Here is a 26,303-nt window from a genome sequence, read left to right on the forward strand (position 1 = left end):
ATTCGGAATTGGTCTTGTTACTTACTTTCACTGCACACAGACATTTCCATTTCAGTTGTTTTAATGCAATTCTTCTAGTGATAGCAACTTCTGTGATTTTAATGTGACGTTCTATGTAGAACTGGACTCTTGCGCTACTATGTACACAGATGTACCACATATCAAGCCTTATTGCAATACCTATCCTATTGTGACTACGTGTGACATTACATGTGCATTGCATTCTACACATACATGTTACAAAAGTCTCCACGTTATTATTAAACCGTTATTAGTTAAATAGATATAGACAGTTACCCAAATTAATTCAATAGTTTAACCACTGACCGCTCGCTCCGATTAGTAATTCTTATAGCGATGACATATTCTATCATTACAGTCTAAGATGGTACCATACAATGTATAATGGTGACATCGTCAGTTATCATGTCTTAGCTTAGGAAAACTTAACACGGACATATCAAAAATGATTGAAAACCCCAGGGGCATGTAATGCAGTATACTATATTTCACTGCACAAGCCTCCTCCCCCAGAGACATCAGGTTATACAAACCTACTCTCACAAATATACTAGGCTGCACAAGCCTCCTCCCCCAGAGACATCAGGTTGCACATGCCTCCTCGCCCAGAGACATAAGGTTATACAAACCTACTCTCACAAAGATATTAGGCTGCACAAGCCTCCTCCCCCAGAGACATCAGGTTGCACATGCCTCCTCGCCCAGAGACATAAGGTTATACAAACCAACTCTCCCAAATATATTAGGCTACACAAGCCTCCTCCCCTAGAGGCAATAGACTGCATACGCCTACTCGCCCAGGCACAATAGGCTGCACAAGCCTACTCGCTCAGGCACAATAGGCTGCATAAGCCTACTCGCCCAGGCACAATAGGCTGCACAAGCCTACTCTCTCAGGCACAATAGGCTGCATAAGCCTACTCGCCCAGGCACAATAGGCTGCATAAGCCTACTCGTCCAGGCACAATAGGCTGCACAAGTCCCCTCGAACAGATGCTTTGTTACATGCCCTTGTGGGAAAACTGATATATTGTATGTTAACTTTTGTCAGGAGAGGAACTTTTTGTATATGTTAGTAAACCACAGTAGGACTGTAAATAGGAACAACTGAAAACTCAGTAAACTAGTAAATCACCTTCGACGTCAATAAATCTCAAGTGTGTTATAGTGTTATAATTCCTGTGAAAGTTGCCAAATTCTCGACAGCCGTTACCTGTGATAAGACTCTTCATGCAAATTCTGTAATTGTGTTCATTCATGTATTTTGAAACTTAATGCTTACATTGAAAACTACTTTTGACACCCAGTAGGGGCGACATGGCCAATTTCTACCCAAATCGTTTGGTGACTATACATACAATTGAAACGAATTGTCATAAATTGACAGATTGAACATTTGAACGGGCTACCAACTAGGTCGGCAAACACTACGAGATTTCTCTCTCTTTTTATCCGACCCCATTCATCAATTAAACACAGCATTGTTCATGTGCATGTCTGTGATAGTCAGAGAAATTTGATGTTATGTTCCAAAGTGTTCCAGTGGTAAGACTGATATGACGTGGGGCAACATTTGGACATGCAATGCTTTTTGTAAATATCACCATATGAGAATCGAAAGCTCTATGTTAACATTACAATTTCCATCTCAATCAATGATTATATTTGTTTTGTAGCGGTTCTCGAATGAAACAAAAGAGAAAAATAACTTATCTCCCTTCAGCTAAAATATATACATAAATTAACCGCCCCAGCCAAAACAAACAAACAAAAAGAAAGAAAGAAAAACAACAACAAAAATAAAACGATGGAAAGGGGTTTCGATCCAGGGACCTTTGAATTCACAAGCGAATAAGTATCACTGTTCCACCACTACGTTACCGAATAACTTACCACTGTTCCACCACTACGTTACCGGATAACTTACCACTGTTCCACCTCTACGTTACCGAATAACTTACCACTGTCCCACCACTACGTTACCGAATAACTTACCGCTGTTCTACCACTACGTTACCGAATAACTTACCACTGTCCCACCACTACGTTACCGAATAACCACTGTCCCACCACTACGTTACCGAATAACTTACCGCTGTTCCACCACTACGTTACCGAATAACTTACCACTGTCCCACCACTACGTTACCGAATAACTTACCACTGTCCCACCACTACGTTACCGAATAACTTACCACTGTCCCACCACTACGTTACCGAATAACTTACCACTGTTCCACCACTACGTTACCGAATAACTTACCGCTGTTCTACCACTACGTTACCGAATAACTTACCACTGTTCCACTACTAGGTTAAATTGCATCCTGTCGCTATGTTGCTAGATCTAGGGACACTAAGTATGAATGTCAGGGTTATGACTTTCACGTTGGTTCATATAGACATATTTGATATAACCTCGAGAAAATAGTGATCATGACAGTATTTGTTTTCTGCGAACACACGTAGATTTCTCAGGAGGCCCGTCAGTATGTTCTCAAGATCAAGTACAATAGATTGTCAATCCATGATAACATCACTATATGCATATATGTTTAGATATGTATTTGAATAATCAACAAAAAAACAGACATGGGAACAAACTTTGTATTCAGTCACGAAATCGACGAACTGAGAGGAAAATATAAACAAAAGAAGAAACGTTATACTCAGCAATAAAGATATAACAAACGCGCTGTGAAAAATCCAAAGTTTGTCAACATCAGGTCCTAGTCTGACACTAACTATTCAACGTCTGCAAGGCAAATGCTATCAGCATGGAAAGTGAAAGTAATACGCAAAATTCAACAACTTCGGCACTCTTACTTGATTTTACTAATTAGCAAATTGGGTACTAGCTAACTTTATACTGAAAAAATATGTCTTTGGAGGGAAACACTAATTTAGAAAACAAGGAAGTGCATCCAGGTTTCTGTAAATTTCAGGTTAATATTAATTTACTGACACAAAATTACCATACATATCGTTTATCAGTTATGTTAACATGTTTGCTATCAGACCGACTACAGGCTGTCAGTCTTACATCGTCTGTAGTGTATTTCTGTGGTTGTGTGGGTACATGCCATACTGTGTATATGTAGTCTCTCGGACGTTATCATATACTACAGGCTAGCAGATGTAAGCTTTACGTACGCGAGATCATAGTGGTGTGTGGAGTCCGCTGTAAGCAGACGTGTTTGTTGTGATCTCTACGAGTGTCCGGTCAATATGACTTGGTTTGGAAGTTTTATAGATGGTGTTATGTAATAAGGGTTTAAAAATCGTACTTCAGTTTCCAATGAAGATGAGGAATACACTTGATATGACAGCTTGGCATGTCCGTTTAGTGTTGCACCTGTTCATTGTGCACATGTGTGTTCTTAGGTTTTGTGCCGGCCATCCTCAGTGTTTGGACTTCCGGCCTCCGTTCCAGGCCGGTTCTGCCCTAACTTTCTGTCCACAGTACTCCGTTTTCGGATGTTGTACGGTGGACGATGATCGTCAGCTGAGGACAGACTACGGTGGCATTCGGAACAACGTGCCGTCTGCTTTGTGGCGGGAATGTGGTGGCTACCTCAGGGAGTTCATGTGTCTCAAATGTTCGCCTTATGCCGCTCATATTTTTGATGCCGAGGAATCATTGATCCCAAGATCATTTCCTGGTCTATGTCGTGGCTACTGTAAATCATTTCATAACAAATGTGCAGGCATTGTTAAATATATGACTAGTGATCCCGTGTTGCGTCGCCTAGTCTCGGATGGAGCAGACGCTTTTTGTGAACAAGTAGGCCTCGCGGACAACAGTTACTGCTTTCCAGATTTGGAAACTAATGACATTCTCAACAAGAAAATATCCATTGTTCAAGTTACCTCCAAGGGTTGTATATGTATGGAGGAGATTGCCTCGGGACTCCGAAATCCCGTGTTCGCGCGACATGCGGGCGATGGTACCAATCGTTTGTTTGTTGGCGAAGTCACAGGACAGGTTCAGATATATTTTCCAAACGGATCGAAAATTCAGGAACCTTTCCTCGATATTCAAGAAAACGTTATGAATACGAAGAGCGAAGGTGATGAACGGGGATTCTTGGGTATGGCCTTCCACCCTCGGTTCAAAGAGAACAACAAATTTTATATCTACTACTCTACGTGGGGAGAGTTTGGAAGTGGTAACCATGTTACAAAAATAAGTGAAATGATGGTTTCAGAAGATAATCCCAATAAGGCTGACCGGATGTCCGAGAGAGTTTTACTGACGATAAACCAGCCCTACTGGAACCACAACGGAGGGGAGGTCAGTTCATCTTTGTCGTTTGTGTGGTCAAGCAAATAGTGTCTGTAAGGTAACCAGGTCATTTGAGGTCACCGCGCCTATTTTAGTCACTAACTGTGGGTTGTTCTTTTCACCCAACAAATGTCTGTATGTAGAGGTTTTACCAGATTGTTCTTTTCACCCAACAAATGTCTGTAATAGAGAGGTTTTACTTGATTGTCCTTTTCACCCAACAAATGTCTGTAATAGAGAGGTTTTACTAGATTGTTCTTTTCACCCAACAAATGTCTGTAATAGAGAGGTTTTACTAGATTGTTCTTTTCACCCAACAAATGTCTGTAATAGAGAGGTTTTACCAGATTGTTCTTTTCACCCAACAAATGTCTGTAATAGAGAGGTTTTACTAGATTGTTCTTTTCACCCAACAAATGTCTGTATGTAGAGGTTTTACTAGATTGTTCTTTTCACCCAACAAATGTCTGTAATAGAGAGGTTTTTATAGTTCTTTTCACCCAACAAATGTCTGTATGTAGAGGTTTTCTAGATTGTTTTCTCCCAACAAATGTCTGTAATAGAGAGGTTTTACTAGATAGTTCTTTTCACCCAACAAATGTCTGTATGTAGAGGTTTTACTAGATTGTTCTTTTCACCCAACAAATGTCTGTAATAGAGAGGTTTTACTAGATTGTTCTTTTCACCCAACAAATGTCTGTATGTAGAGGTTTTACTAGATAGTTCTTTTCACCCAACAAATGTCTGTAATAGAGAGGTTTTACTAGATTGTTCTTTTCACCCAACAAATGTCTGTAATAGAGAGGTTTTACTAGATTGTTCTTTTCACCCAACAAATGTCTGTATGTAGAGGTTTTACTAGATTGTTCTTTTCACCCAACAAATGTCTGTAATAGAGAGGTTTTACTAGATTGTTCTTTTCACCCAACAAATGTCTGTAATAGAGAGGTTTTACTAGATTGTTCTTTTCACCCAACAAATGTCTGTAATAGAGAGGTTTTACTAGATTGTTCTTTTCACCCAACAAATGTCTGTAATAGAGAGGTTTTACTAGATTGTTTTACTAGATTGTTCTTTTCACCCAACAAATGTCTGTATGTAGAGGTTTTACTAGATTGTTTTTTTCACCCAACAAATTTCTGTAATAGAGAGGTTTTACCAGATTGTTCTTTTCACCCATCAAATTGGTTTGTTAATAGGCTGTTGACTGTTTAGAATTTAACGCACTAAAATGATATTGAAATCTAGATTTTAGTGAGAATATTATGACTAATGGATCTGTAAGCACTTCATTAGTCATTAATGTTGTAGAGCTACATAGTAAGCCAAGATTGGTGAGTGGAGTACCAGTTTAATTTTTTTCTCTGTGAATGTACTTCAACTTCAGCAGTGGAGAGAATGTCAACATGCTGCAGACACTTAAAAACAAATGTAAGTGTTGAGTGACAACCTACAAACTGCGCAAAGAAATGTTGTTCCTGTATCAGTGACAGCCAGTAATATATGGTCTGGTGATTACTTGTGTAGGCACCCAGCTTAAGGCTGAGAGAAAAAACATGGTTCCATCAATGATTGCCAGTCCTACTTGGTTTTGTGATTCCAGGTTTCTTGTAAACTTCCACCCACCTCTGTAGCATAAAAGATGGGAGTAATCGAGAATTAGATCACTCCATGTCTTGGTCTGTCCATCTGGTGACTCATTTGTCTGTCCTCTGCCTTTTTTCTAAAGACTTAAATGAAGATGCCTATTCTTTATGTCCCATTGTTGAAGGTTGAACAAAAACACGCCAGTGAAGAGCACCTTGTAATACAAATTTAGAATTAGATAGAGTAGATCAAAACAATGAATTACACTGGATCATAAAGCCTGATTTGTCCTTCTGAGGACGGGCAGTGATGCCAAGGCCCAAAATCTTGGGAGCCTGGAAGTCAACCGAGGAAAATTCACTGTGATCGATAGAAAAGTAGAAATCTAGACAAGGTGGTGCACTACCCCCATGAATCTTCAAATTTTGTAATTTCCATATGTTAGATAACTTCATTACAACATCAAGTGCATGTGTATATTCTGAACTCTGCCACTTTTTGATTGAATTAAAATGTGGCATGTAAACTAGCATATACATACATTTGGATCTTACATTTGTATTTCAATTCATTCTGAGCACTTTCATTGTAAAGTGTTATAAATCATTTTTGAGATTTCTTAGCTGATTTTAAAATTGGGATAGGCATTTGTGTTTTCATCTTTCCACAGATTAATGCCGGTTATTAGCTCATTATGTCCAAAGCCAGAGTTACATAACTTATTAGCTCACTGTGCCCAAAGCCAGAGTTACATAACTTATTAGCTCACCGTGCCCAAGGCCAGAGTTACATAACTTGTTAGCTCACCGTGCCCAAAGCCAGAGTTACATAACCGTGCCCAAAGCCAGAGTTACATAACTTATTAGCTCACCGTGCCCAAAGCCAGAGTTACATAACTTATTAGCTCACCGTGCCCAAAGCCAGAGTTACATAACTTATTAGCTCACCATGCCCAAAGCCAGAGTTGAGCATTAGAAGCTATTAACTGTGGAAATCAGTTAAAATTGATTGGATATGTTGAAATTGAAAGTCAGCGGTGTATATTTTAATGTATTTGTGATGAATATTGCTATTTTTGATGAATATTGAATAACAAGGGAATGATACAGGCCAGTTGTACCTCTTTGGTTAAGAGGTTAAGGCTTTCAAGACTAGAAGTGTAATACACTGTATGTTACCAATTTCCACCAAACTTATTCATTTACAATTGTATCTGGAAAAATATATGTATCTGTTTGGTTCAAATATTGTCACCACATGCAGAGGTCTTTAGAGGATGTAAGTGTGTGATGACCTCTGAGAACATTAACAACAGCTGAAGGTTGACTTTTAGGATGAACACCAGGAGTAACTGGTAGTTATCCCTTATTGATTATTAGGGAAGCAATCAACAAAACTGAGTTACTCAATGCTTGTATGTATAACTGTCATGCAGTGGTACATTGCACCTGATGCCCCCATCGGTTAAACGTAAAGGAGACTGAACAGGATGATTAGATTTTTTCTCTTTTCTAAAGACCTTTTATCCTTTAGTTTCTCCTGACACTATTTCACTTTTGACCTTTAGTTGTGTGTGTCCCTGTGACAAAGGCTTTGGCATGTGTCCCCTAGTGGAGACCAGGCCCCACTTGTATAAAACATCTCAATTTGAGATTTCCTCAAGTCGAGATTTTCCTCAGCTGATATCTCCTCAAAAACAGCTTGTATAAAATTTTCTCAAGGAACAGGAGGAAGGCATCGGCTAGGATGTCCTGAAATTCCTTGAGGAATTTTCATACAAGATATTTTCAAGGAGATATTAGCTGAGGAAAATCTGGGCTTGAGGAAATCTCAGGTTGAGATGTTTTATACAAGTGGGGCCAGAACTTTTCAAAATGTGGTTAATACTCATAAGACAATGCTCTGCTTTCAGGTAGTGTAACATTTCGTAGATAAATAATTTTAAAATCAGTTGCTGGTACAGAAATTCTTTCAGCTAGCTATATAAGTGATCTGAAGTATATGTGATGATGTATTGTGTTATCTACTGACTGTAAATGTTTGTTTTTTGGGTATATATTATCAACATGTGTTTGATTTTCAGGGTATACATGGTTGTGTGTTTGTGTTTTTAGGTATACATGGTTTTGTGTCTGTATTTTTGAGTTTACGTGGTTGTGTGTTTGTATTTTTGAGTATACATTGTTGTATGTTTGTATTTTTGTGTATACATTGTTGTGTGTTTGTATTTTTGTGTATACATTGTTGTGTGTTTGTATTTTTGAGTATACATTGTTGTATGTTTGTATTTTTGTGTATACATTGTTGTGTGTTTGTATTTTTGTGTATACATTGTTGTGTGTTTGTATTTTTGTGTTTGTATTTTTGTGTATACATTGTTGTGTGTTTGTATTTTTGTGTATACATTGTTGTGTGTTTGTATTTTTGAGTATACATTGTTGTGTGTTTGTATTTTTGTGTATACATTGTTGTGTGTTTGTATTTTTGAGTATACATTGTTTTGTGTTTGTATTTTTAGGTATAGATGGATGTTTTGACTTGTTTATTGGTACAGTATATGCTTAATACCTTCTGATGCACGTAAGTCAGTATGATTCATGTGGTCAGTATGCTTAGATCAAACTGTAGTAGAGTGGAGAGGTCATTTACAAGCTTGAGGTCATTCTATGAGTCAAGATTTAGGGGCACCTGATGACATTATGCTTCACTATAAGTGACACTTGTGTAACACAACCTTATCATATGAGTCTGTACTTATTTCAAGCACATGCAACTTGTTATTATATAGAAGTCATGACCCTGGAACTTGTCTGTTAAATAATATTGTCGGCTAGACTTCTTGTCCTATAACCTTGAATTGGAACAAGTTGATATTTTCTTAGTGATATATTTATGAATCGTTGGAGTTAGCTTAAGTAAGATGTAAAATGGCCACATCTGATGCTTGGATTTGATGGATATCATGTACAGCATATTTACTTTTTAACTTTTAACTGGAAGTGTTGTAGAGATTTTCTTGTTTATTTTGTTCTCTTGAACCCTGAAGAGCTCCTCAATTTTGGTATCTCAACATGGTCAGTGGTATGGCTATCATGTCAGTTATGTGTTTGGAGTGTCATTGAAATAAGATACTGTTTTCTTTGATATAGAAGTCAGATCTGATTATCACAGATGGGCTTGATACTGATAGCTGAAGTTATTGCTTGTAAAATGATAAGATGTTAGGTCAAGTGTTTTCAATCGTTGTGGGTAAATTGGGTTTTTTTTTTGCAGTTCATGTCTTACAAGTTTCCTTTGAGATCTGAAGTCAATAAATGTCAATCATGATTATGAAAATAAGTTTACTTTTCATCATTTTTTGGAGAATTTGGAAGATTAAATTTTTGTAGGAAAAAGTACTGAACTTCAGAGCTTTTATGTACCTCTTCTCTTTGTTCCAACATTTAGTAATCCAGAAACAATCTTTTTATAATCTCAGTCATAAAACTAGGATAAACAAGAGGTCCATATGTCCTGTACTGCTCATCTTGCTTTGTTTGGCAGAAAATGCTTTATCCTAACTAAAGGGAAAGGGTATAAAGGTCTAATCTCTATTTCCCCATTGAGCTCCACTCTTTGCCATTCTGAATAATTTGCTCTATTTCCCCTATGGAACCTCACCTTAGGGGAATCAGACCCACCCTTTAAACAAAATTGAGTCCTCTCTACCTAAGGATGTTTCAAACCAAATTGGGACAAAATCCATGTGTTCCTATAATAGAAAAAGGATTTTCAAAAATTTGCAAAATTTCTCATTTTGGGCCCACCATTTATACAAAATTGAATCCCCATCCCTCAAGGATGCTTATGACTAAAATTTGGCCGAATCCCTTCAGTCATTTATGACTAATATCAATTTGTTGGAAAAGTTGACAGACGGACCTCACAGTATATGCCCTTTAAGACTTGTCGCAATTTATCGGAAAAGTTGATAGTCAGACGACAGACCTCATGGTATGCAATAAGCTCACTTGCCCCTCTTCAAGCCACTTGAACTAATTGTATTATTGGAGAAAGCCACTTATTTTTGTAACTGATTCCACCCCTAAATTATATGCATACAGTGCCAGTCAAGTAGATATTGTGCACAATTTGTTTGGTCATCAGTAAAATAGCAAAATTTGTCTCTTTTTAGGTTTTAAAAATTTCATATATAATTATTACACAAATTATACATGATGATAGATGCTAGTATTAATGCATTTATGGAGAAAGTACATGGTGATTATTTGATTTCATTCCCCATTGAGAACTGTTAGTGTCAGCATATATATTCTACAGGATCACATGTCTCTGTCTGGAGGTCTGCCAGGTCTACAGATAAACCACAAAATCTGTATGAAAGATACAGGTCATTTAGGTCTAATCATATCAAATAGATTACCCTCAGTTTCTGATAAAGGCAGAGTTTTAATTGTAATTCAATAATTAAATTTTTTTTAGATCACTTTAAACACTCAAAGGAATTCAATGGTAGACTAAGGACCAGCAAGCAGGTTTTCAGCTTTTTTGTCAGATTTTGATGAAATTTAAAAATCGAAGGCACTTGAAATCATTTATTGAAGAAAACACTAAATCCATACCACATTTCCTTTCTTTTTTCTCTTAAGAGACCCTGGGAGAGGGACACATATGTGAAAGCAAAAACTTTCCAAGAACATCTCAGAAGATATTTGGTTAATTTTTATCAAATGTTTTATGTGCTTAAAAAAGGGATGACTTTGCTAATACTGAGGACTGTTTGGATGGTAAAAACAAGGTGAAGGAAGGGTTTATATTATCTTTATGTTACGAGCCTTCAATTACTGTCATTTACTCCCATCAGTATCATTAATACCACAAACATTGCTGATTGCTAATGATCAACATTAAAATCACATCAGAGTACAAATTATTATCTTTAAAGTGGTTTGCAAGTGAAGGTCAAAGATTGAGGTCAAATTTATTGAAACAAATCTCCCCCCCCCCCCCCCCCACCCCACCCCCAAAAATAAAAAGGGATGTCTTTTTGGCCAATATTCCACAGTGCTTCTATATCAGTGCTTGATTTCTGTCATCAGTCATTATATTAACGGAGTGAAACATGGACACTTATGAGAGTAGGGGTTTCCTTTATTGTGAGAGACATCCACACTTTGTATTTTTTATTTATAGGTGGCAAGCCATTCCTTAATCTCATCCATTATGAGATTAAGTTGTTCCAATTTCTTATTGCTGATAAATAAAATGATAACTTTTGATGTAGTAAGTATTTCTTTGGAGGACCACAATAAATAAAAAAAAAATTATGATTGATGTGTACAGTATCAAACCTGTTATCATAGTCAGCTGCTGGGTCTCGGGATAACAGTCCGATACAAATATTACCGAAAGATCATATTCCAAACATAAAAAATTTCTTATCATGTTGATTACGTTTCTTATCCACATGTGTTTGCACCTCTGATCTGATTGGGTTATTTATTGTCTTTGTAACAAGATGGAAGATCACCTTAGTAACATAATCAATCTGTTATGACCTGAATTAATTTTGTTGAGTTAAAAAAAACAACAGGTCACTTAAATTTAGTCTTGGATTTTACTTGGGCATTCGTGGCATAGCCAAGCGGTAGAATTTCTGCAATCCAAAGAGTTGCTAGAGCGTTGTTTGACATCAACCAGGGGCAACGAGGGTATTTTTTTCAATACTCCTTCCTGTTACACTAATGCCTTCCAAGATTACAGAAAATGTCTTTGATACTTGATGCAGTTTAGATTTTCTTTTCTGTATTTTTTCTGTCTTACAGTAAATATACCTGTACACAGCAGGTGTCTCTACTTTTATATAATTATATACAACATGTTACTCAGTACATCATTTACATATCATCTATAATGGCGAAACATTTCTTCTGATAAAACAAACCTTCTCTCTGATCAGATCTTTATTAAAACTTACTGGCATTCTAGGTCAATATTCACTTAAGGAAGTCACGTTCTTTTAAAAATATGAGCAAAATGAATCATCTGTGTTTCTTGCGATAGTTTGATCTCCACTGTGAGGTGATTTTATCATTAGGGGTATGTAAATGTTTCTTCTAATTACAACTTTAGAAAAAAGAAAAGCTAAATGGTGATAAGAAAAAAAGTTGGTTGCTTTATCTACATAATCGATCAGTACATACCAAAGGTAGCTGGCTGACTGTCTTGTTTGAGGGCTTAACCCCAAACGAGTATATCCTGACCCACACATTAGCACGAACACCAAGTACATGCGTTATTAATTTTTAACAATATTAGTTAAAACAGTACATAAAAAATCGTCAGTTTAAATGCATCTCTGAAATTTGTGAACACTTACATTCTGATACAAATGAAATATTGTGGTTCATTATGTTTAATGATATTTTTATGTCCTTTGATTTCTATACAGCTTGAGGACTTCATTGATCTTCCAAACCATCAAAGTTTGAAATTTTCTCAGTAGTTACCCACATATAATTCCAAAGCTTCCATGTAACTATTTTTTAATTACATAAATGTTCTATCTTTAACTGATTCCTGATTTGTGTCTATTCAGTCAGATGTTAATGTCTGTAATTTTTTTATTCTGATCATATACAGGGCTCACAGCTAGTATCTCTATATAAATTGTATCAGTTCCTAAATTCAAATTGTGTCTAATAAGTATTATTACACTACAACATAACACAGTGATTATTTCTCAATCTGTTCCAGTCTGTCACTTCTGACAAACAAGTTAACTATCATTTTTTATTCATTACTTGATACCAACAGGCAGACACGTATTAGGATGGCAATTGATTTATACCAAACTGCTCCATTGTGTTCTCCCATTGTATGCATACGCACATAAAATTAAGGTCATTTGTAAGTATCAATACAAGCTTATAGATTTTATATGGCTATTTGTACACATTTATACAGAGTTATTCCCCTTCCTATATACTTGTATAGAGTCATGGTTCTTGGTAACATGAAATACAGAATTGATGGCCCTTCGTTCACAACTGTCTCTTGGGCTTCTATATACAATATATATATATATATATAAAGAAAATTGTTTAAAAAAACACACAAGAAAAAGTTAAGTTAGCATTTTGCATAACTTTTTCACAGCTTAGCTGCTCCTCAGTGCAATGTAACCATGCAAAGAATCTATGACGTCATGTGTATAAATTCTAACTTAACTTTTTCTTGTGTGTTTTTTTTAAACAATTTTCTTTATATTATAACTTGTGTATCGTCATTAACTATATTTTTTACATAGATATATATATATTAACCATTTCGATTGGTTTTCTCACAAAATCTATTTTTCTGATCACTTATTCACCAAGAAACCTAGAAGTTTCTAATAACTTTCATTTTTGGTCACCTTAAACAAAACGTCATATTGACCTCACTGATTTCCAGCGCCATGAGGTTTTTCCATTTTAGACTGATTTCACTGAAATTTTGCACAAACCTTCTTCAGCCAAAGATGAACCAAAATAGTGAACAATATGGTTCCCACTCTCAGGGCCATGAGGGGAGGGGCCAAAAGCAGTAAATTGACTTAAATTTTAAAAATCTTCTCAACACCCAGATATGGTAGAATCAAATGCTCGTCAGAGATGAAAACGTCTCGAGATGCTTTACCAAAACTGTGAATTTCATGGCCCCAGGGTCTCACATTTTCCCCAGGGGAGTTTTGATAGGAAAATTGCATTTTTTGACCCGACATTATTTTCCATTGGAAATAACTTGTTAAAAATTATTAGTTTAGGGTGACAGTTTTGATGGTATGCATGTACTAACACAGGCTTACTATCATCAGTGTCACAATTTTCTTTTCGTGACACTTGAAAGCTACTTAACCTTTAACCTTTATATTTTGTATATATTGCTTACTCAGGCAACTGTTGAGGTCGCTAGGCTTCTCCTTATTTTTTTGTCGAGCAATGTTTGTTATTAGACATAAGGAAAAAAAATTTGGTTTCTCATACAACTTTGAATTACAAAGTTAATTCTTTTTTCAAGATTGTATCATATTAGAAGACAATTAAGACTTTTATTTGTTTTAGTTTTGGTAACGGAAAAGAGCCTCGACTCTGTTTTTTACAGCTGATAATGAAGATTTTCCTGACTAGTTACTAAAAGTTCACGGCCAAATCTAATTGAGTTTAATTTGACAGCAGTCAAGTACTGTACACTGTTTCTGTTTCAAATCTAACTGACCCATAAAGCCTGTGTCTTGGCTATCATGTTTCTCATTTGTTAAGGTTTCATTTGATCATCATTAACATCTTGACTGTGTGTGTGATAAGAAATGTAGGAAGTGGAGTCTGCCAGAGGATCTGAAACCACTCTAAGGCAGAGTGCTGCTACAATTTTTAACAAGTCCTCTTCAATATAAAGTGAAAGAAAATGGACGATTTCGACTGATATTCCTGTTCCTAGCATATCAGCGTTAAGTTTCTAAACACCATTAAAATGTAGATGAGTGATCTGTTCTAGTAGATCTTTTTTCTCTCTGTACCTGACTTTATTTTTCCCTTTCAATTATTTGCCTATAACGGCAGTACTCTCGATCTGCCAGATTTGGTGCCGATATTCGACCCCATTCCCAGTGCAAAATAGTATCTTTTTTTCCCAATTTAGACCCCAAGTTTTCCCAATTCTAATGAAAACGCCGTTATTTTTCCCAATTCTAAGGGCTCCGGGCCCCAGTCCCAAAATGGGGTGTGAGAGCCCTGAACAGTAACAGTAAAATAATGATTGTTGAATCTTTGATCACTTTTAGCTTTCTTCAACCACCAGCCCTGAGCCTCAATGATAAGTCCAAAAATGATGAAACAGCTGTATGATGCTGTTTATGTCATTGATTAGCTCTAGTGCATCTAAATCTAAAGTTGTATTGAAAGGGGCTAACTTCCATGTCCAGTTGGATGTAACACTAACATTTACACAACAGTATCATATAACCACTTCTAATCAGATATCCTGTTTGAAAGCACATTCTTGTGGTTGTCACTTGTCCCACTTTTTAATATATATTTAGCCCAGGAGATCTTTAAAGTTAAAAGCGGACATTGGATTTCAGGTTATGTGCAGAATCTCTTTCATTGATCAATTCTGTTTGACTTTAAGATTAAATAATTTATGAGATGTTACCTGGCATTGTGAAGATTTTCAGAGGTGAAATAGTTATATATATATATGTGGTATCCACTTTATTTATTACAGATTCTGTTTGGTGACGATAACTACCTTTACTTGTTTGTGGGTGATGGAGGTGCAGCAGGGGATCCAGAAAATCGGTCCCAGAACAGGTAAACTTCAAAAGAATTAACTTATATACCCTAAAAACTTGAAAACAAGCCGATCTCAAAAAAACGATGATCCTGAAAATAATCCTGTAGTTTCTTGCATCAATAAACTTGCATTTGCTAACTATGAAAGAAAATTAGTTAAATTTTATTTTCATGTTAGAGGACAACCCCTTATATTATCGTTCTATGTTTTTTTCTATGATGTTTAGGTACATTTTATTGTTGAAATTAGTTAAAAATGACTTATTTTATACTTCTTATCCTTGATTCTAACAATGTCAGTAATTTAAGAGAATGACAGTGTGTAGAGGACAACCCCTTTCCCAAACTGGACGTGAGTTTGAGGCCACCATTTTATTGTTGAAATTGAAAAGTTAAAAATGACTTATTTTGAAATTCTCACCTAAAAATCACCAAAATGCATTTAACTAAGAATTATGCTACACTTGTCTAGTGACTGCTGGGCTTGACCTAACTCCATACTACAATGAAGAGCTGTTACAGAATAACTGTGTATTTTTTTTATATGTAATTGTAATGACAATTACATGTCCTCTTTATCTCTACAGCAATTGAATACTTCCAATTCTACTTAACTAATAAAAATGTCAAATTAATAGTCAGACATGCAGGACTGCTGAGTCAGGAGTAGAGTGCCCCTGTGATACACAAACATCATGAGTACCACATGGCTGTTAATTGTTTCAGTAACACACACAGGGTAGAGAGTACTGTTGGTATAGTATTTTTATCTTTTCCCAAGGTATTGGTACCACATAACAACATGAAAAAATACCTGACAAAGAGATAGGGTGCTAGCTACTTGTTGTGGCTAAGGTTGGTCATCTTAAATAACCAAGTCTAACTTGACCATAACTAGATCATAACTATATCTTAACTAGATCTTAACTAGGTTTAATAAAGCAGTACAATCTATATTTTCCTTTTCACAAAACAAGCTTAAAATATATTACATTTCTGAGCATTTTATTTCTGGCATTTATATTAGGAATAAGGATTACTGCACACCATATCTACAAATGTAATTATTTCCAGGACTGGTTAATTTGACATTTTCAATTTACGCGGCCTTATGACTTTCATGTATTTAGTATAAATTTCCCCGATGGGTAAATTTCCACATTTTAAACATATAGGAAAAAGATAAAGCCTTAAAAGGGCAAAGCAATACAGCATATCGTTGGTCGGATGGGTCAGTTATGTATTAACCTAAACAAGGTATCGCACCAAAACAAGACATAGATATCTATCATAATTTCATATGTAGATGAAGCAAATGAGATTTAGCACAGTTGTAACAGAGGTCATTATTTATTTCATTTATTTCAATTGCCGAGTGGTATATTCCACAGGAAATAACTCGTCCTCGAGTTTCCAGGGGTCAGAGCGACGCCGGTGGGGCATGGCTAAGTACTATTCCCGGGTCCCTACATGGGCGCCAATGTAACACAGGTCATTATTTATTTCATTGCCTCCACTAGGAATTGAACCGGGGACCCCTGGCTTACTAGTCTGACGCTCAACCAATCGAGCGAAAGAGAAGTTCTCTCTAGCCGAGTAGTATATTGCGGCTAGTGTTTTACCAGGGTTACATAGTCATGCCACATTGATGTATACAAAATGTAGCTAAGATTGAATCAAATTCATTGTCTGCTGTTTTCCTCTTACTGACAATGTCATTGTTTCGTTTATGTTTGGTATGCTCATTACCAAGGTCAATTGTTCCATTGGTAACAAGTTATTTGCTTATGGTCGAAGCATATTTGCATCCTACCACCCATACCTTCAATGCTAAATATTTCTGAACAAAAATATATTAGAGTGTCAGTGATCATAATTATAATTTAACATACCATTGGTTATCAAAACAGAAGTGGGACACAGGTAACAGCATAGCAGTGTTTCATGAAAGGGAGATAACTGTACTAGAAAATACAATATTTCTCACACTCGAAGGAATATGTTAAGCTCTACTTGTTTCCATCTGGGCAAACAAGGGTGAACTTTTGTTACAGCTGTGTTAATTTTCCAGAAATATGGCCTTTCTACTTGGAATATTTCAAGAAACTCTTAAACTTTATTTACTATCTCAGTGCAGGATGAAGATGCCGAAATTTGTAGTGTATCGTCTTCGTTGTATCAGCTTTGTATTGATTTAGGTGACCGGCCTTGGTCAACCAATACTTAATTCAGCAAGGACTTTACCCTGATATGCTTTTATATTTCAATAAAAGTTGTCATTAAGTTGAAATGAAAATGAAAGCCATGATGTCCATTGTGGTTGTGCATGTTTTATATTTGATCTTAAGCAGTATAGATAGAAAGTTGGATATCCTATATGAAAAAACCACAAACTTTCAGTGATTAGGTGTTTAAACCATTTAAACAATGTTGTACTATGCTAACTACAGATCCCTACTTCTGGGCAAGGTGCTGAGGATAGATATAGACAGACAACCTCGATGGAGACCTTATGGGATCCCACCAGATAACCCCTTTGTGGATGAGGATGGAGTCCGTCCAGAAATCTACGCCTATGGCGTCAGAAATATGTGGAGGTGTGGGAAAGATCGGGGTGACCCAGTCACTGGTAGGTGGAACAAATGAGGGATATGTTGTCAGGAAAGAAATGAGGTGTGGTATGTATGGGAGGGAGGAGGTATGGGTAGATATTGGAGGATGGAAGTATAGGTAGATATTGGAAGGGTGTGGAATGATATGGGGGAGAGGTGTGGGTAGTATTGGAGGAAGGAGGTGTGGAATGGTATGGGGGAGAGGTGTGGGTAGTATTGGAGGAAGGAGGTGTGGAATGAAGGGACTAGATGTGGGAAGGTATGGGATAGAGGTAAGAAGTAAAGGAAAAGAGGAGGTGTGGGTAGGTATAGAGAAAAGGAGGGTAGGAATGAGAGGGAGGTGTTCATAGCTATGGAAGTAAGGAGGTGTGGGTAGTTATGGGAGGGAGGAGTTGTGGGTAGGTATGGGAGAGAGGGGTTGTGGGTAGGTGTAGGAGAGAGGAGGTGTGGGTAGGTGTGTGAGAGAGGAGGTGTGGGTAGGTGTGGGAGAGAGGAAGAGTGGTTAGGTGTGGGAAAGAGGTGTGGGTAGGTGTGGAAGAGAAAAGGTGTGGTTAGGTGTGGGAGAGAGGAGGTGTGGTTAGGTGTGGAAGAGAGGAGGTGTGGTTAGGTATGGGAGGGAGTAGGTGTGGGTAGGTATTGAAGTAAGGAGATGTGGGAAGGTGTGGAAGAGAGGAGATGTGGGTAGGTGTGGGAGAGAGGAGATGTGGGAAGGTGTTGGAGAGAGGAGGTATGGGAGAGAGGTAATAATAAACTTTATTTATTTTAAAACATTTGCAAAGCAAGTTTTTCCAACTTATATAAATCACTCTTGTTGGCTCGGATGGAAGTGTGCGAGGGGTTTTATTTTGGGAGGAAACCGGAGTACCCAGAGATAACCCACGTGGTCGGACAGGTGACCTCATACCTTTTCACATTCATTCAGCGAGTGCGTTACCACTGTGTCACATGACCACCCATGGTGGGTATGTATGGGAGGAAGATGATGTGAGTAGGTATGAAATTGAGGAGATGTGAATATGAATTAGCAGACGAGCATATTTTCAGAAGGTGGGAGTGAATGTAGGAATGTGATCTGATGCAGAGGATGTTGGTTAGAAGGGCATGATAAAGTAAATCATGACTTTATGGCAGAATTACATGCTGTACAGGATGAAATGAGAAACCAGTTGGTATTTTGCTGTTTACATTTTGCCACTATCATCAGTTTCGGTTTTCATTTACATCTGTTGAATACATTCAGGTGAAGGCAAGGGACGAATTGTTTGTGGAGATGTAGGACAGTCCTCATATGAAGAGCTGGATGTATTAAAGAAAGGAGCCAACTACGGGTGGAATGCATTGGAAGGAATGTCATGCTTCAGACCTGATATTTGTGATACGATAAGTGAGTGATAAAGACAGGACTTACATGTAATTACATGATGCATTATCATGATGAGAGTGGAAGCTCCCAATGGTGAGACAGAAGTTCTCTATTAACAAGGATATCTGACTAATACACATGTACTACTCATGTACTACAAAGACTTGTAGCCAGACTTATAGAGGTGTGTAGACAAGCATATATGGTATTCGTGTAACTAAACATTAAAGGAAAAAGTGAAACTACCTGAAATAAAAATAGTATTTGTTTATTTTGATATTTTGCATATTTATGTCGCCAATGGTTTTTTTTTTAATTTTACATTTTCCAAGAAAAAGTTTTAACAATTCAAAAACAATAATATTATCAAAACTTCATACAGTACATTACTCGCAAATTTCCATCCATACACCATAATTTCATATTCACTCCAAAACTTATAAACATTGTTGTTCTTTTTTTTTTTTTAATGTTGCCAATGTTATCAGCTATGCTTATATAGTTACAAATTGTCAGACATGCATCTGGTTTGTAGAGCATCTTAATTACAGATACAACTCAACTTTTTTATACAGGAGAAAATGTCACTATAACAACATCATGATTTAATCACTGTTTATAGCCTGTGATGTGAATTAGCATTAGATCTTCCTGACTATATACAGATGACTGATGTTGTTTTATCAGGGGGAGTGGAGGATCCCATCCATACTTATCCTCATAGCATCGGCATGTCTGTGACTGGTGGACACTTCTACCGTGGCTGTAACAGTCCAAATCTCAATGGCTTCTACATTTACGGGGATTTTATGTCAGGGTAAGGGCTTCATTGTATAGATTTATAACCATCAGATGTGATCACAGGACGGTTTTGTTACGCGAAAAATTTCTAGAAATCAAGTGTGATCACAGGGTAGAATTTGTGTCAAGGTGAGGGCTTTGTTACACAAAAGATTTATAACTGTCAGATGTGATCACAGAGTAGAATTTGTGTCAGGATGAGGGCTTTGTTACACAAAAGATTTATAACCGTCAGATGTGATCACAGGGTAGAATTTGTGTCAAGATGAGGGCTTTGTTACACAAAAGATTTATAACCGTCAGATGTGATCACAGAGTAGAATTTGTGTCAGGATGAGGGCTTTGTTACACAAAAAATTTATAGACCTCAGATGTGATCACAGGGTAGAATTTGTGTCAGGGTGAGGGCTTTGTTACACGAAAAATTTATAGACCTCAGATGTGATCACAGGGTAGAATTTGTGTTAGGATGAGGGCTTTGTTACAGGAAAAATTTATAGACCTCAGATGTGATCACAGGGTAGAATTTGTGTTAGGATGAGGGCTTTGTTACAGGAAGAATTTATAGACCTCAGATGTGATCACAGGGTAGAATTTGTGTCAGGGTGAGTTTTTTTTTTTAAAACCGAAAGACTTAATACCCTTGATTGTGATCATATTGTATTTTGTGTTGATGTGTAGACTTCAACAGTTGCATGGAAATGATTTATAACTGTCTTGTTAAATTTGTGAGATTATACATTTTGGAAGAGACCTGGTTTTTAGGTCAAATCAATTAGTTTGTTGGATAAATCTGATAATTCTGTATTCAGGAAACTCTGGAGACTGATTCATGATCCGGTAACAAGGGAATGGGAGAATGAGGAACTTCAAATGTGTACCACGAAGATGTGTCGTCCCCCACTACAGTCCACGTACGTGACTAGCATCATATCATTCGGCGAGGATGAAGATGGTAATTACATACATTAATAATGATGTAGGATGACTATAATGTATATACTGGGTTTTTGAGGTTCTAGTACAACAATAGTTACTGAAGATTTATCATGGGTGTCCCTCATTGGAAATAGCAGTACCCTCTTCCATCTGTTAAATTCCATATATTTGTTTTTGTGACAGGATTTTGACCAAATTTGTCTTGAGACAAGAACACAATATTATATGACAGTAAAGTATGGGGTCACCTGCCTCAAAATCGGGTTGTTTTTTTTTTAAGGTTTTCCTCCATAATATGACCTCTGAATAATTCCATCCAGGTCATATAAAATAGTTAAAGAAATAGTGTTTAATATGTCAAAAAACTTTGTGAATCAGTTCCAATGACATAACCTTAGACAAGGTCTTCGGAACAAAAGCTTAAATCTTTCCTAACTAGAAAATGGTATGCCTTTTCTGATTTATTTATGTTACCGCAATGTTGGATGCTAGAGTTGTCTGCTCTTTATTTTGGATGAATGGTTAGGAATGTTTTACCAGAATGAGTAACATTTCAACAGATATTTCTTAAAGGTGGTGCATGTTTTGTAGACACTGTCCATGATCCCAAACCAAATACATATATACCTGTGAATTCTGGACTAGGCCTGTAATTTATCGATGTATTCTGCGGAGTAGTTTGACTGATTACTTATTTTCCAGGTGAAGTATATATGGTGGCCACATCCCAAGCCAGTTCTGGTTTACCGTATGGTAAAGTTTATCGTATAGTGGATCCTGCAAGGTATTCATGTTTATTTATCTAATCATTTTACCCTGTTAATATACAGATTTTTTCTTCTACATTATTTTTCTATTTCTAAAAATGTCAATTTTATGTTTCGGACTTCCATTAACATATGTAACTGGAATGTTTATATTTAAATGAAAGATTAAATGTATTCCACTGCAGTCTTTTTTGGCGTAAAGTCAATACATTTGGATGTATTGATATATTTTGTTATTTTGTAATATTAAAAAAAAGTTATTGTGTTTGTTGTGAAGATCAATATGTGAAATATTTAGTTATGTAGGTCAACATGGGTTTTTTTTTTGCAAGAGTGAGTTTGTTTTTGCAGGAGAGGTAACCCAGACGATTGTAGATCTGCTCGCCATGAGGAGTATGACACTCGTCGCGTGAACACGACCTTGTACAGACATGGTACGTCAGGCGGACAACACTGTGGCATGTTTGCTGCCCTACCCTTGCATGTTCATTCATCCATAGTCGCCATTGGAACATTTCTACTGTTTGCCTTGTTCTAGAGAAAAATTGCATCATGTTCAACATGAATGTTAGAATCAGTTTAAAACTGATATCCTGAGGACTCTAACCTTCTCACAGGACAGTATTGTCTGTATTTAACAGAGATCAGTATTTCTTTCGCTGGGAATTAAACCTAAAACCTCAGCCTTATTAGACAAACACTCCAAACTCAATGGGTAGGAACCCACTAACATTTCACTAAGGACATATTTATAGTGAGGAGTGAAGTCAGTTCTTTGACGGTCAAAGAAGTGGATTTCCAATTCTTCAAATTACCTGAATATATGTATACTTTGTCAATATAAAAAATGTTGACGTATCAGGCTGTATGTCTAAAGCCTACAACAGTTTTGAGCATGTGCTTGTCACATCTGTCTCTTGCAAGTTAAACCACTGCTGCTCCAGCCAGACATACCTTATTCTGTTGGGGTATCTTCGGGAGATACAGCTTCTTACTAACCCTGCTCATTACTGCCAACAAATTGGTATGCAAATTAATTACGTACGTTTTAGGTTAATAACAGATGTGCGCAGTCACACATTTTTATCTTGATATGTTAATGGTATTATTATGATTTTGATGTTTTTGTGAGTGATATAGCCTTGGTGTGATACCAGACAAAACTGAGATTATCAAACTTCTTATTTAACAGACATTGTCGTCGAAAAATTTAGAAAATCATCTTTTTATAGGTAAGCAATGAAATATTTATCAAAACATGATTTCATCAGGTCAGTGACATGGATTATTAAATCAGCCATAAGGAGGCTCCATTTCTTAAATTTGTTTTTCTGCAAGGACTTCATTTTTTCATTGAAGTGGTCAGAATTTTAGTTTTTTAACAAGTTTTTTAAGTAATGCTTTGGCTTTTTAATGTGAATTGATCTGGTTAGGACAAATACACTTGTTAGTGTTTGGCAGTGTTTGCTTTCACCATCGTTATCCCCTTGTAATGAGTTGCAGAGGAACTTTAGCATCATACCTCACATTCTACGTCATCTGTTTCTGTCTGTCCATGTAGAACATACCAGTTTAGAGAAAATCTTTTATTCAAACCCAATTGACTTTCAAAGTTAGTGGTCAGAGGTCAAGGTCACATAGGTCATATAAGAAGATATCTATAAATCTAATGAGTTCATGTTGTAGTCTTCTCATCTCTACTTAAGTGATTCACATAATATACCTCTAATAGTTCAGTCATGTATCAGCGCTTGTAAATTCTACATTGAATGAGGCAGGAGATAGCTGTACTTTGAATGTAATGTAGTTTATGTCTGTTCCAATGTATAGTAATACATAGCAGTTATATGAACTATCACAATGTTTATGTGTAGTGTACATAGTGATACAATATATCATTGTCTACCATACCACTCATAGTTAAATGTATTAGTATGTAGTGGTACAACATAGAGTATGTAGTGGTAACATAGTGGTACAATGTATTAGTATGTGGTGGTAACATAGTGATACAATGTACTAGTATGTAGTGGAAACATAATAATACAATGTATTAGTATGTAGTGGTATAATGTATTGGTATGTAGTGGTAACATAGTAATACAATGTATTGGTATGTAGTGGTAACATAGTGATACAATGTATTGGTATGTAGTGGTATAATGTATTGGTATGTAGTGGTAACATAGTAATACAATGTATTTGTATGTAGTGGTAACATAGTGATACAATGTATTTGTATGTTGTGGTAACAGTAATACATTGTATTAGTATGTAGTGGTATAATGTATTGGTATGTAGTGGTAACAGTGATACAATGTATTAGTATGTAGTGGTACAGTGTAGTGGTATAATGTATTGGTATGTAGTGGTAACATAGTGATACAATGTATTAGTATGTAGTGATACAATATATTATTATGTAGTGGTATAATGTATTGGTATGTAGTGGTAACATATTAATACAATGTATTAGTATGTAGTGGTAACATAATGATACAATGTATTAATATGTAGTGGTATAATGTATTGGTATGTAGTGGTAACATAGTGATATCATGTATTAGTATGTAGTGGTAACATAGTGATACAATATATCAGTATTTAGTGGTATAATGTATTGGTATGTAGTGGTAACATAGTAATACAATGTATTGGTATGTAGTGGTAACATAGTGATACAATGTATTTGTATGTAGTATTACAATGTATTTGTATGTAGTTTTATTATGTTTTAATATTGTATATAGTGGTACATTGTACATGTATAGTGTATATAGTAATACAATATACCAATATGTAGCATACACTGTGTAACTGAAATATGTTATTACAAAGTGACACAATGTTCTCGTATGTAGTACAATGTTCTAGCATTTGCACATTACAGACCATACAATTTACCACTATGTGATACAATGTTATAATTTGCTTCTATGAAGTGATACCATGTTTACCTTAATGTAGTACATAGTGATATGATGTATTAAATGTTTTATGCAGTAATTCAAAGTGCTAGTATGACGTGATCCATTGTACTTGTACAATTGTACAGTGATGCAGGATACATATTCTAGTATTTGATGTGTTTATATACAAATGTATGTGATATATTTTTGTATTTACTCTCTTTGATGAATTGTAGTTTTATAAAACTGAGGCTTCTATTTGTTGCGTTGAAATTTACCAAGTTTTCTATTCAAAAGTAAATGAAGTTGGAGTATGATTGATTTACGCAAGATCTGCTCCATACATGGTACTTGTCTCTATTTAAATTCATATTGACTAAGGTTTCGTAAGCCATTCCTAACAAACAACAAAAGTAAGTAGAATACTGCATGAAGCGGCTAATCTAAATTTGCACTGTCTTGTTGTTAAGCATACTGTCATATTACTGTATTTATCTTACAATAAGCCTACAAGATACCAAATCTGACTCAAATGTCAAAGGTTAAGTTTATTGGAGAACAATAACTATTGTTAATGATATTTACAGCAATAGCAAGACCTAGGCTTATTACCAGATAAATATGGTTCAATATGATGTCAAAGATTACGCTGTTGATTCCAGCATTTTAGGCTATGTTTCCCTTGTCCTTTTTTTATGCTCCTTGAAGGGAGAGCACATAGTTCACGCTTTGTCTGTCTGTCTGTCTGTTCATCTGTCATAATTTTGTCTAGAGCATAACACAAAAACTACAAAGGTTTCAACATAAAACTTCAACAAGGAGAAGTGCAGTGCACAAGAACCATCACATATTTGCATAATTTAAGAGTTATTGCCCTTTGTTATTTTTCATCCTTAAATCCACTAAATGTAAGGGGTATCAACATGAAACATCATAGGTAGATAGATCTCAATGAGAAGAAGGGCATTGCACAAGAATCATATAGCCCTTTGTTATTTTTCATACTTTAATTTTGTCCAATTCTTTGAGCATTACCCATCTCTGACAGCCCATGTATTTTATTTAGAAATATTAAAAGAAATTTTAATGGGTTTCTTTTGCATACCATACAATCATAATAAAGAATATCTTGGTATACCTAAATTATTCAGTTATGATATGCACTCATGAAAATTATTGATATTCTTTCATACTTGTGAAATATATACCAGGTAATGTTCAATGGGAAGTTATAGGTATATAATATCATATTCATGAATTATGTGTCATATTCATCAGGAAACCATTTGATATGGTCTCTATAGTGTTGTAATGTAATTGCTATGTAATGTACATATGTGATGTTAATATTATTTTTATACATATGAATTATGTAATATGTGCATAAACCATCATTAAAATGTAACTCTTACCTGGAATATCCATGCGATAACGAAAATTCGTAAAGTTAAGAAGTTTTTCATTTTGGTAACAGTTGTGATATTTTTGCATCGCAACAGTTCATTCTTTTACAATGTAGAATATCAACGATGAAATTTGAAGTTGTTGAGCAGAAATTTAACAATTTTCCTCTTAAGTGTTGGAAGGTATATTGTCTCAAAAATGCAGGTATCCTACAGATCGTTTATACCAAAAGTTTGATCTTGTATCTTAGACTAGAGAACTTAAGGTCACGATAGAATGA

The 26,303-nt window shown here is 35.9% G+C and overlaps 1 protein-coding gene across 3 annotated transcripts in view; it reads left to right on the forward strand.

Moving 5' to 3' along the window:
- Positions 1-3,199: 3,199 nt before the first annotated feature.
- The window catches only part of LOC132548605 (HHIP-like protein 1), a 31,979-nt gene continuing 8,875 nt past the window's right edge, over positions 3,200-26,303 (forward strand). For 2 of the 3 annotated variants that reach the window (XM_060212474.1, XM_060212472.1), the window contains exons 1-8: positions 3,200-4,315; positions 15,161-15,246; positions 17,679-17,857; positions 19,081-19,224; positions 19,891-20,020; positions 20,817-20,959; positions 21,646-21,727; positions 22,062-22,144. In XM_060212474.1, the coding sequence (XP_060068457.1) occupies positions 3,275-4,315; positions 15,161-15,246; positions 17,679-17,857; positions 19,081-19,224; positions 19,891-20,020; positions 20,817-20,959; positions 21,646-21,727; positions 22,062-22,144 (1,888 nt within the window). In that variant the 5' untranslated portion in view covers positions 3,200-3,274. Of the gene's footprint in view, positions 4,316-15,160; positions 15,247-17,678; positions 17,858-19,080; positions 19,225-19,890; positions 20,021-20,816; positions 20,960-21,645; positions 21,728-22,061; positions 25,757-26,303 lie in introns of those variants that run through there. The other variant, XM_060212473.1, reaches the window with a different exon arrangement.

The sequence above is a fragment of the Ylistrum balloti genome, unplaced genomic scaffold (assembly GCF_031769215.1).
Source record: "Ylistrum balloti isolate Yb309-2 unplaced genomic scaffold, AGI_CSIRO_Ybal_v1 Utg370018, whole genome shotgun sequence".
Classification (NCBI taxonomy): Eukaryota; Metazoa; Mollusca; class Bivalvia; order Pectinida; family Pectinidae; genus Ylistrum; species Ylistrum balloti.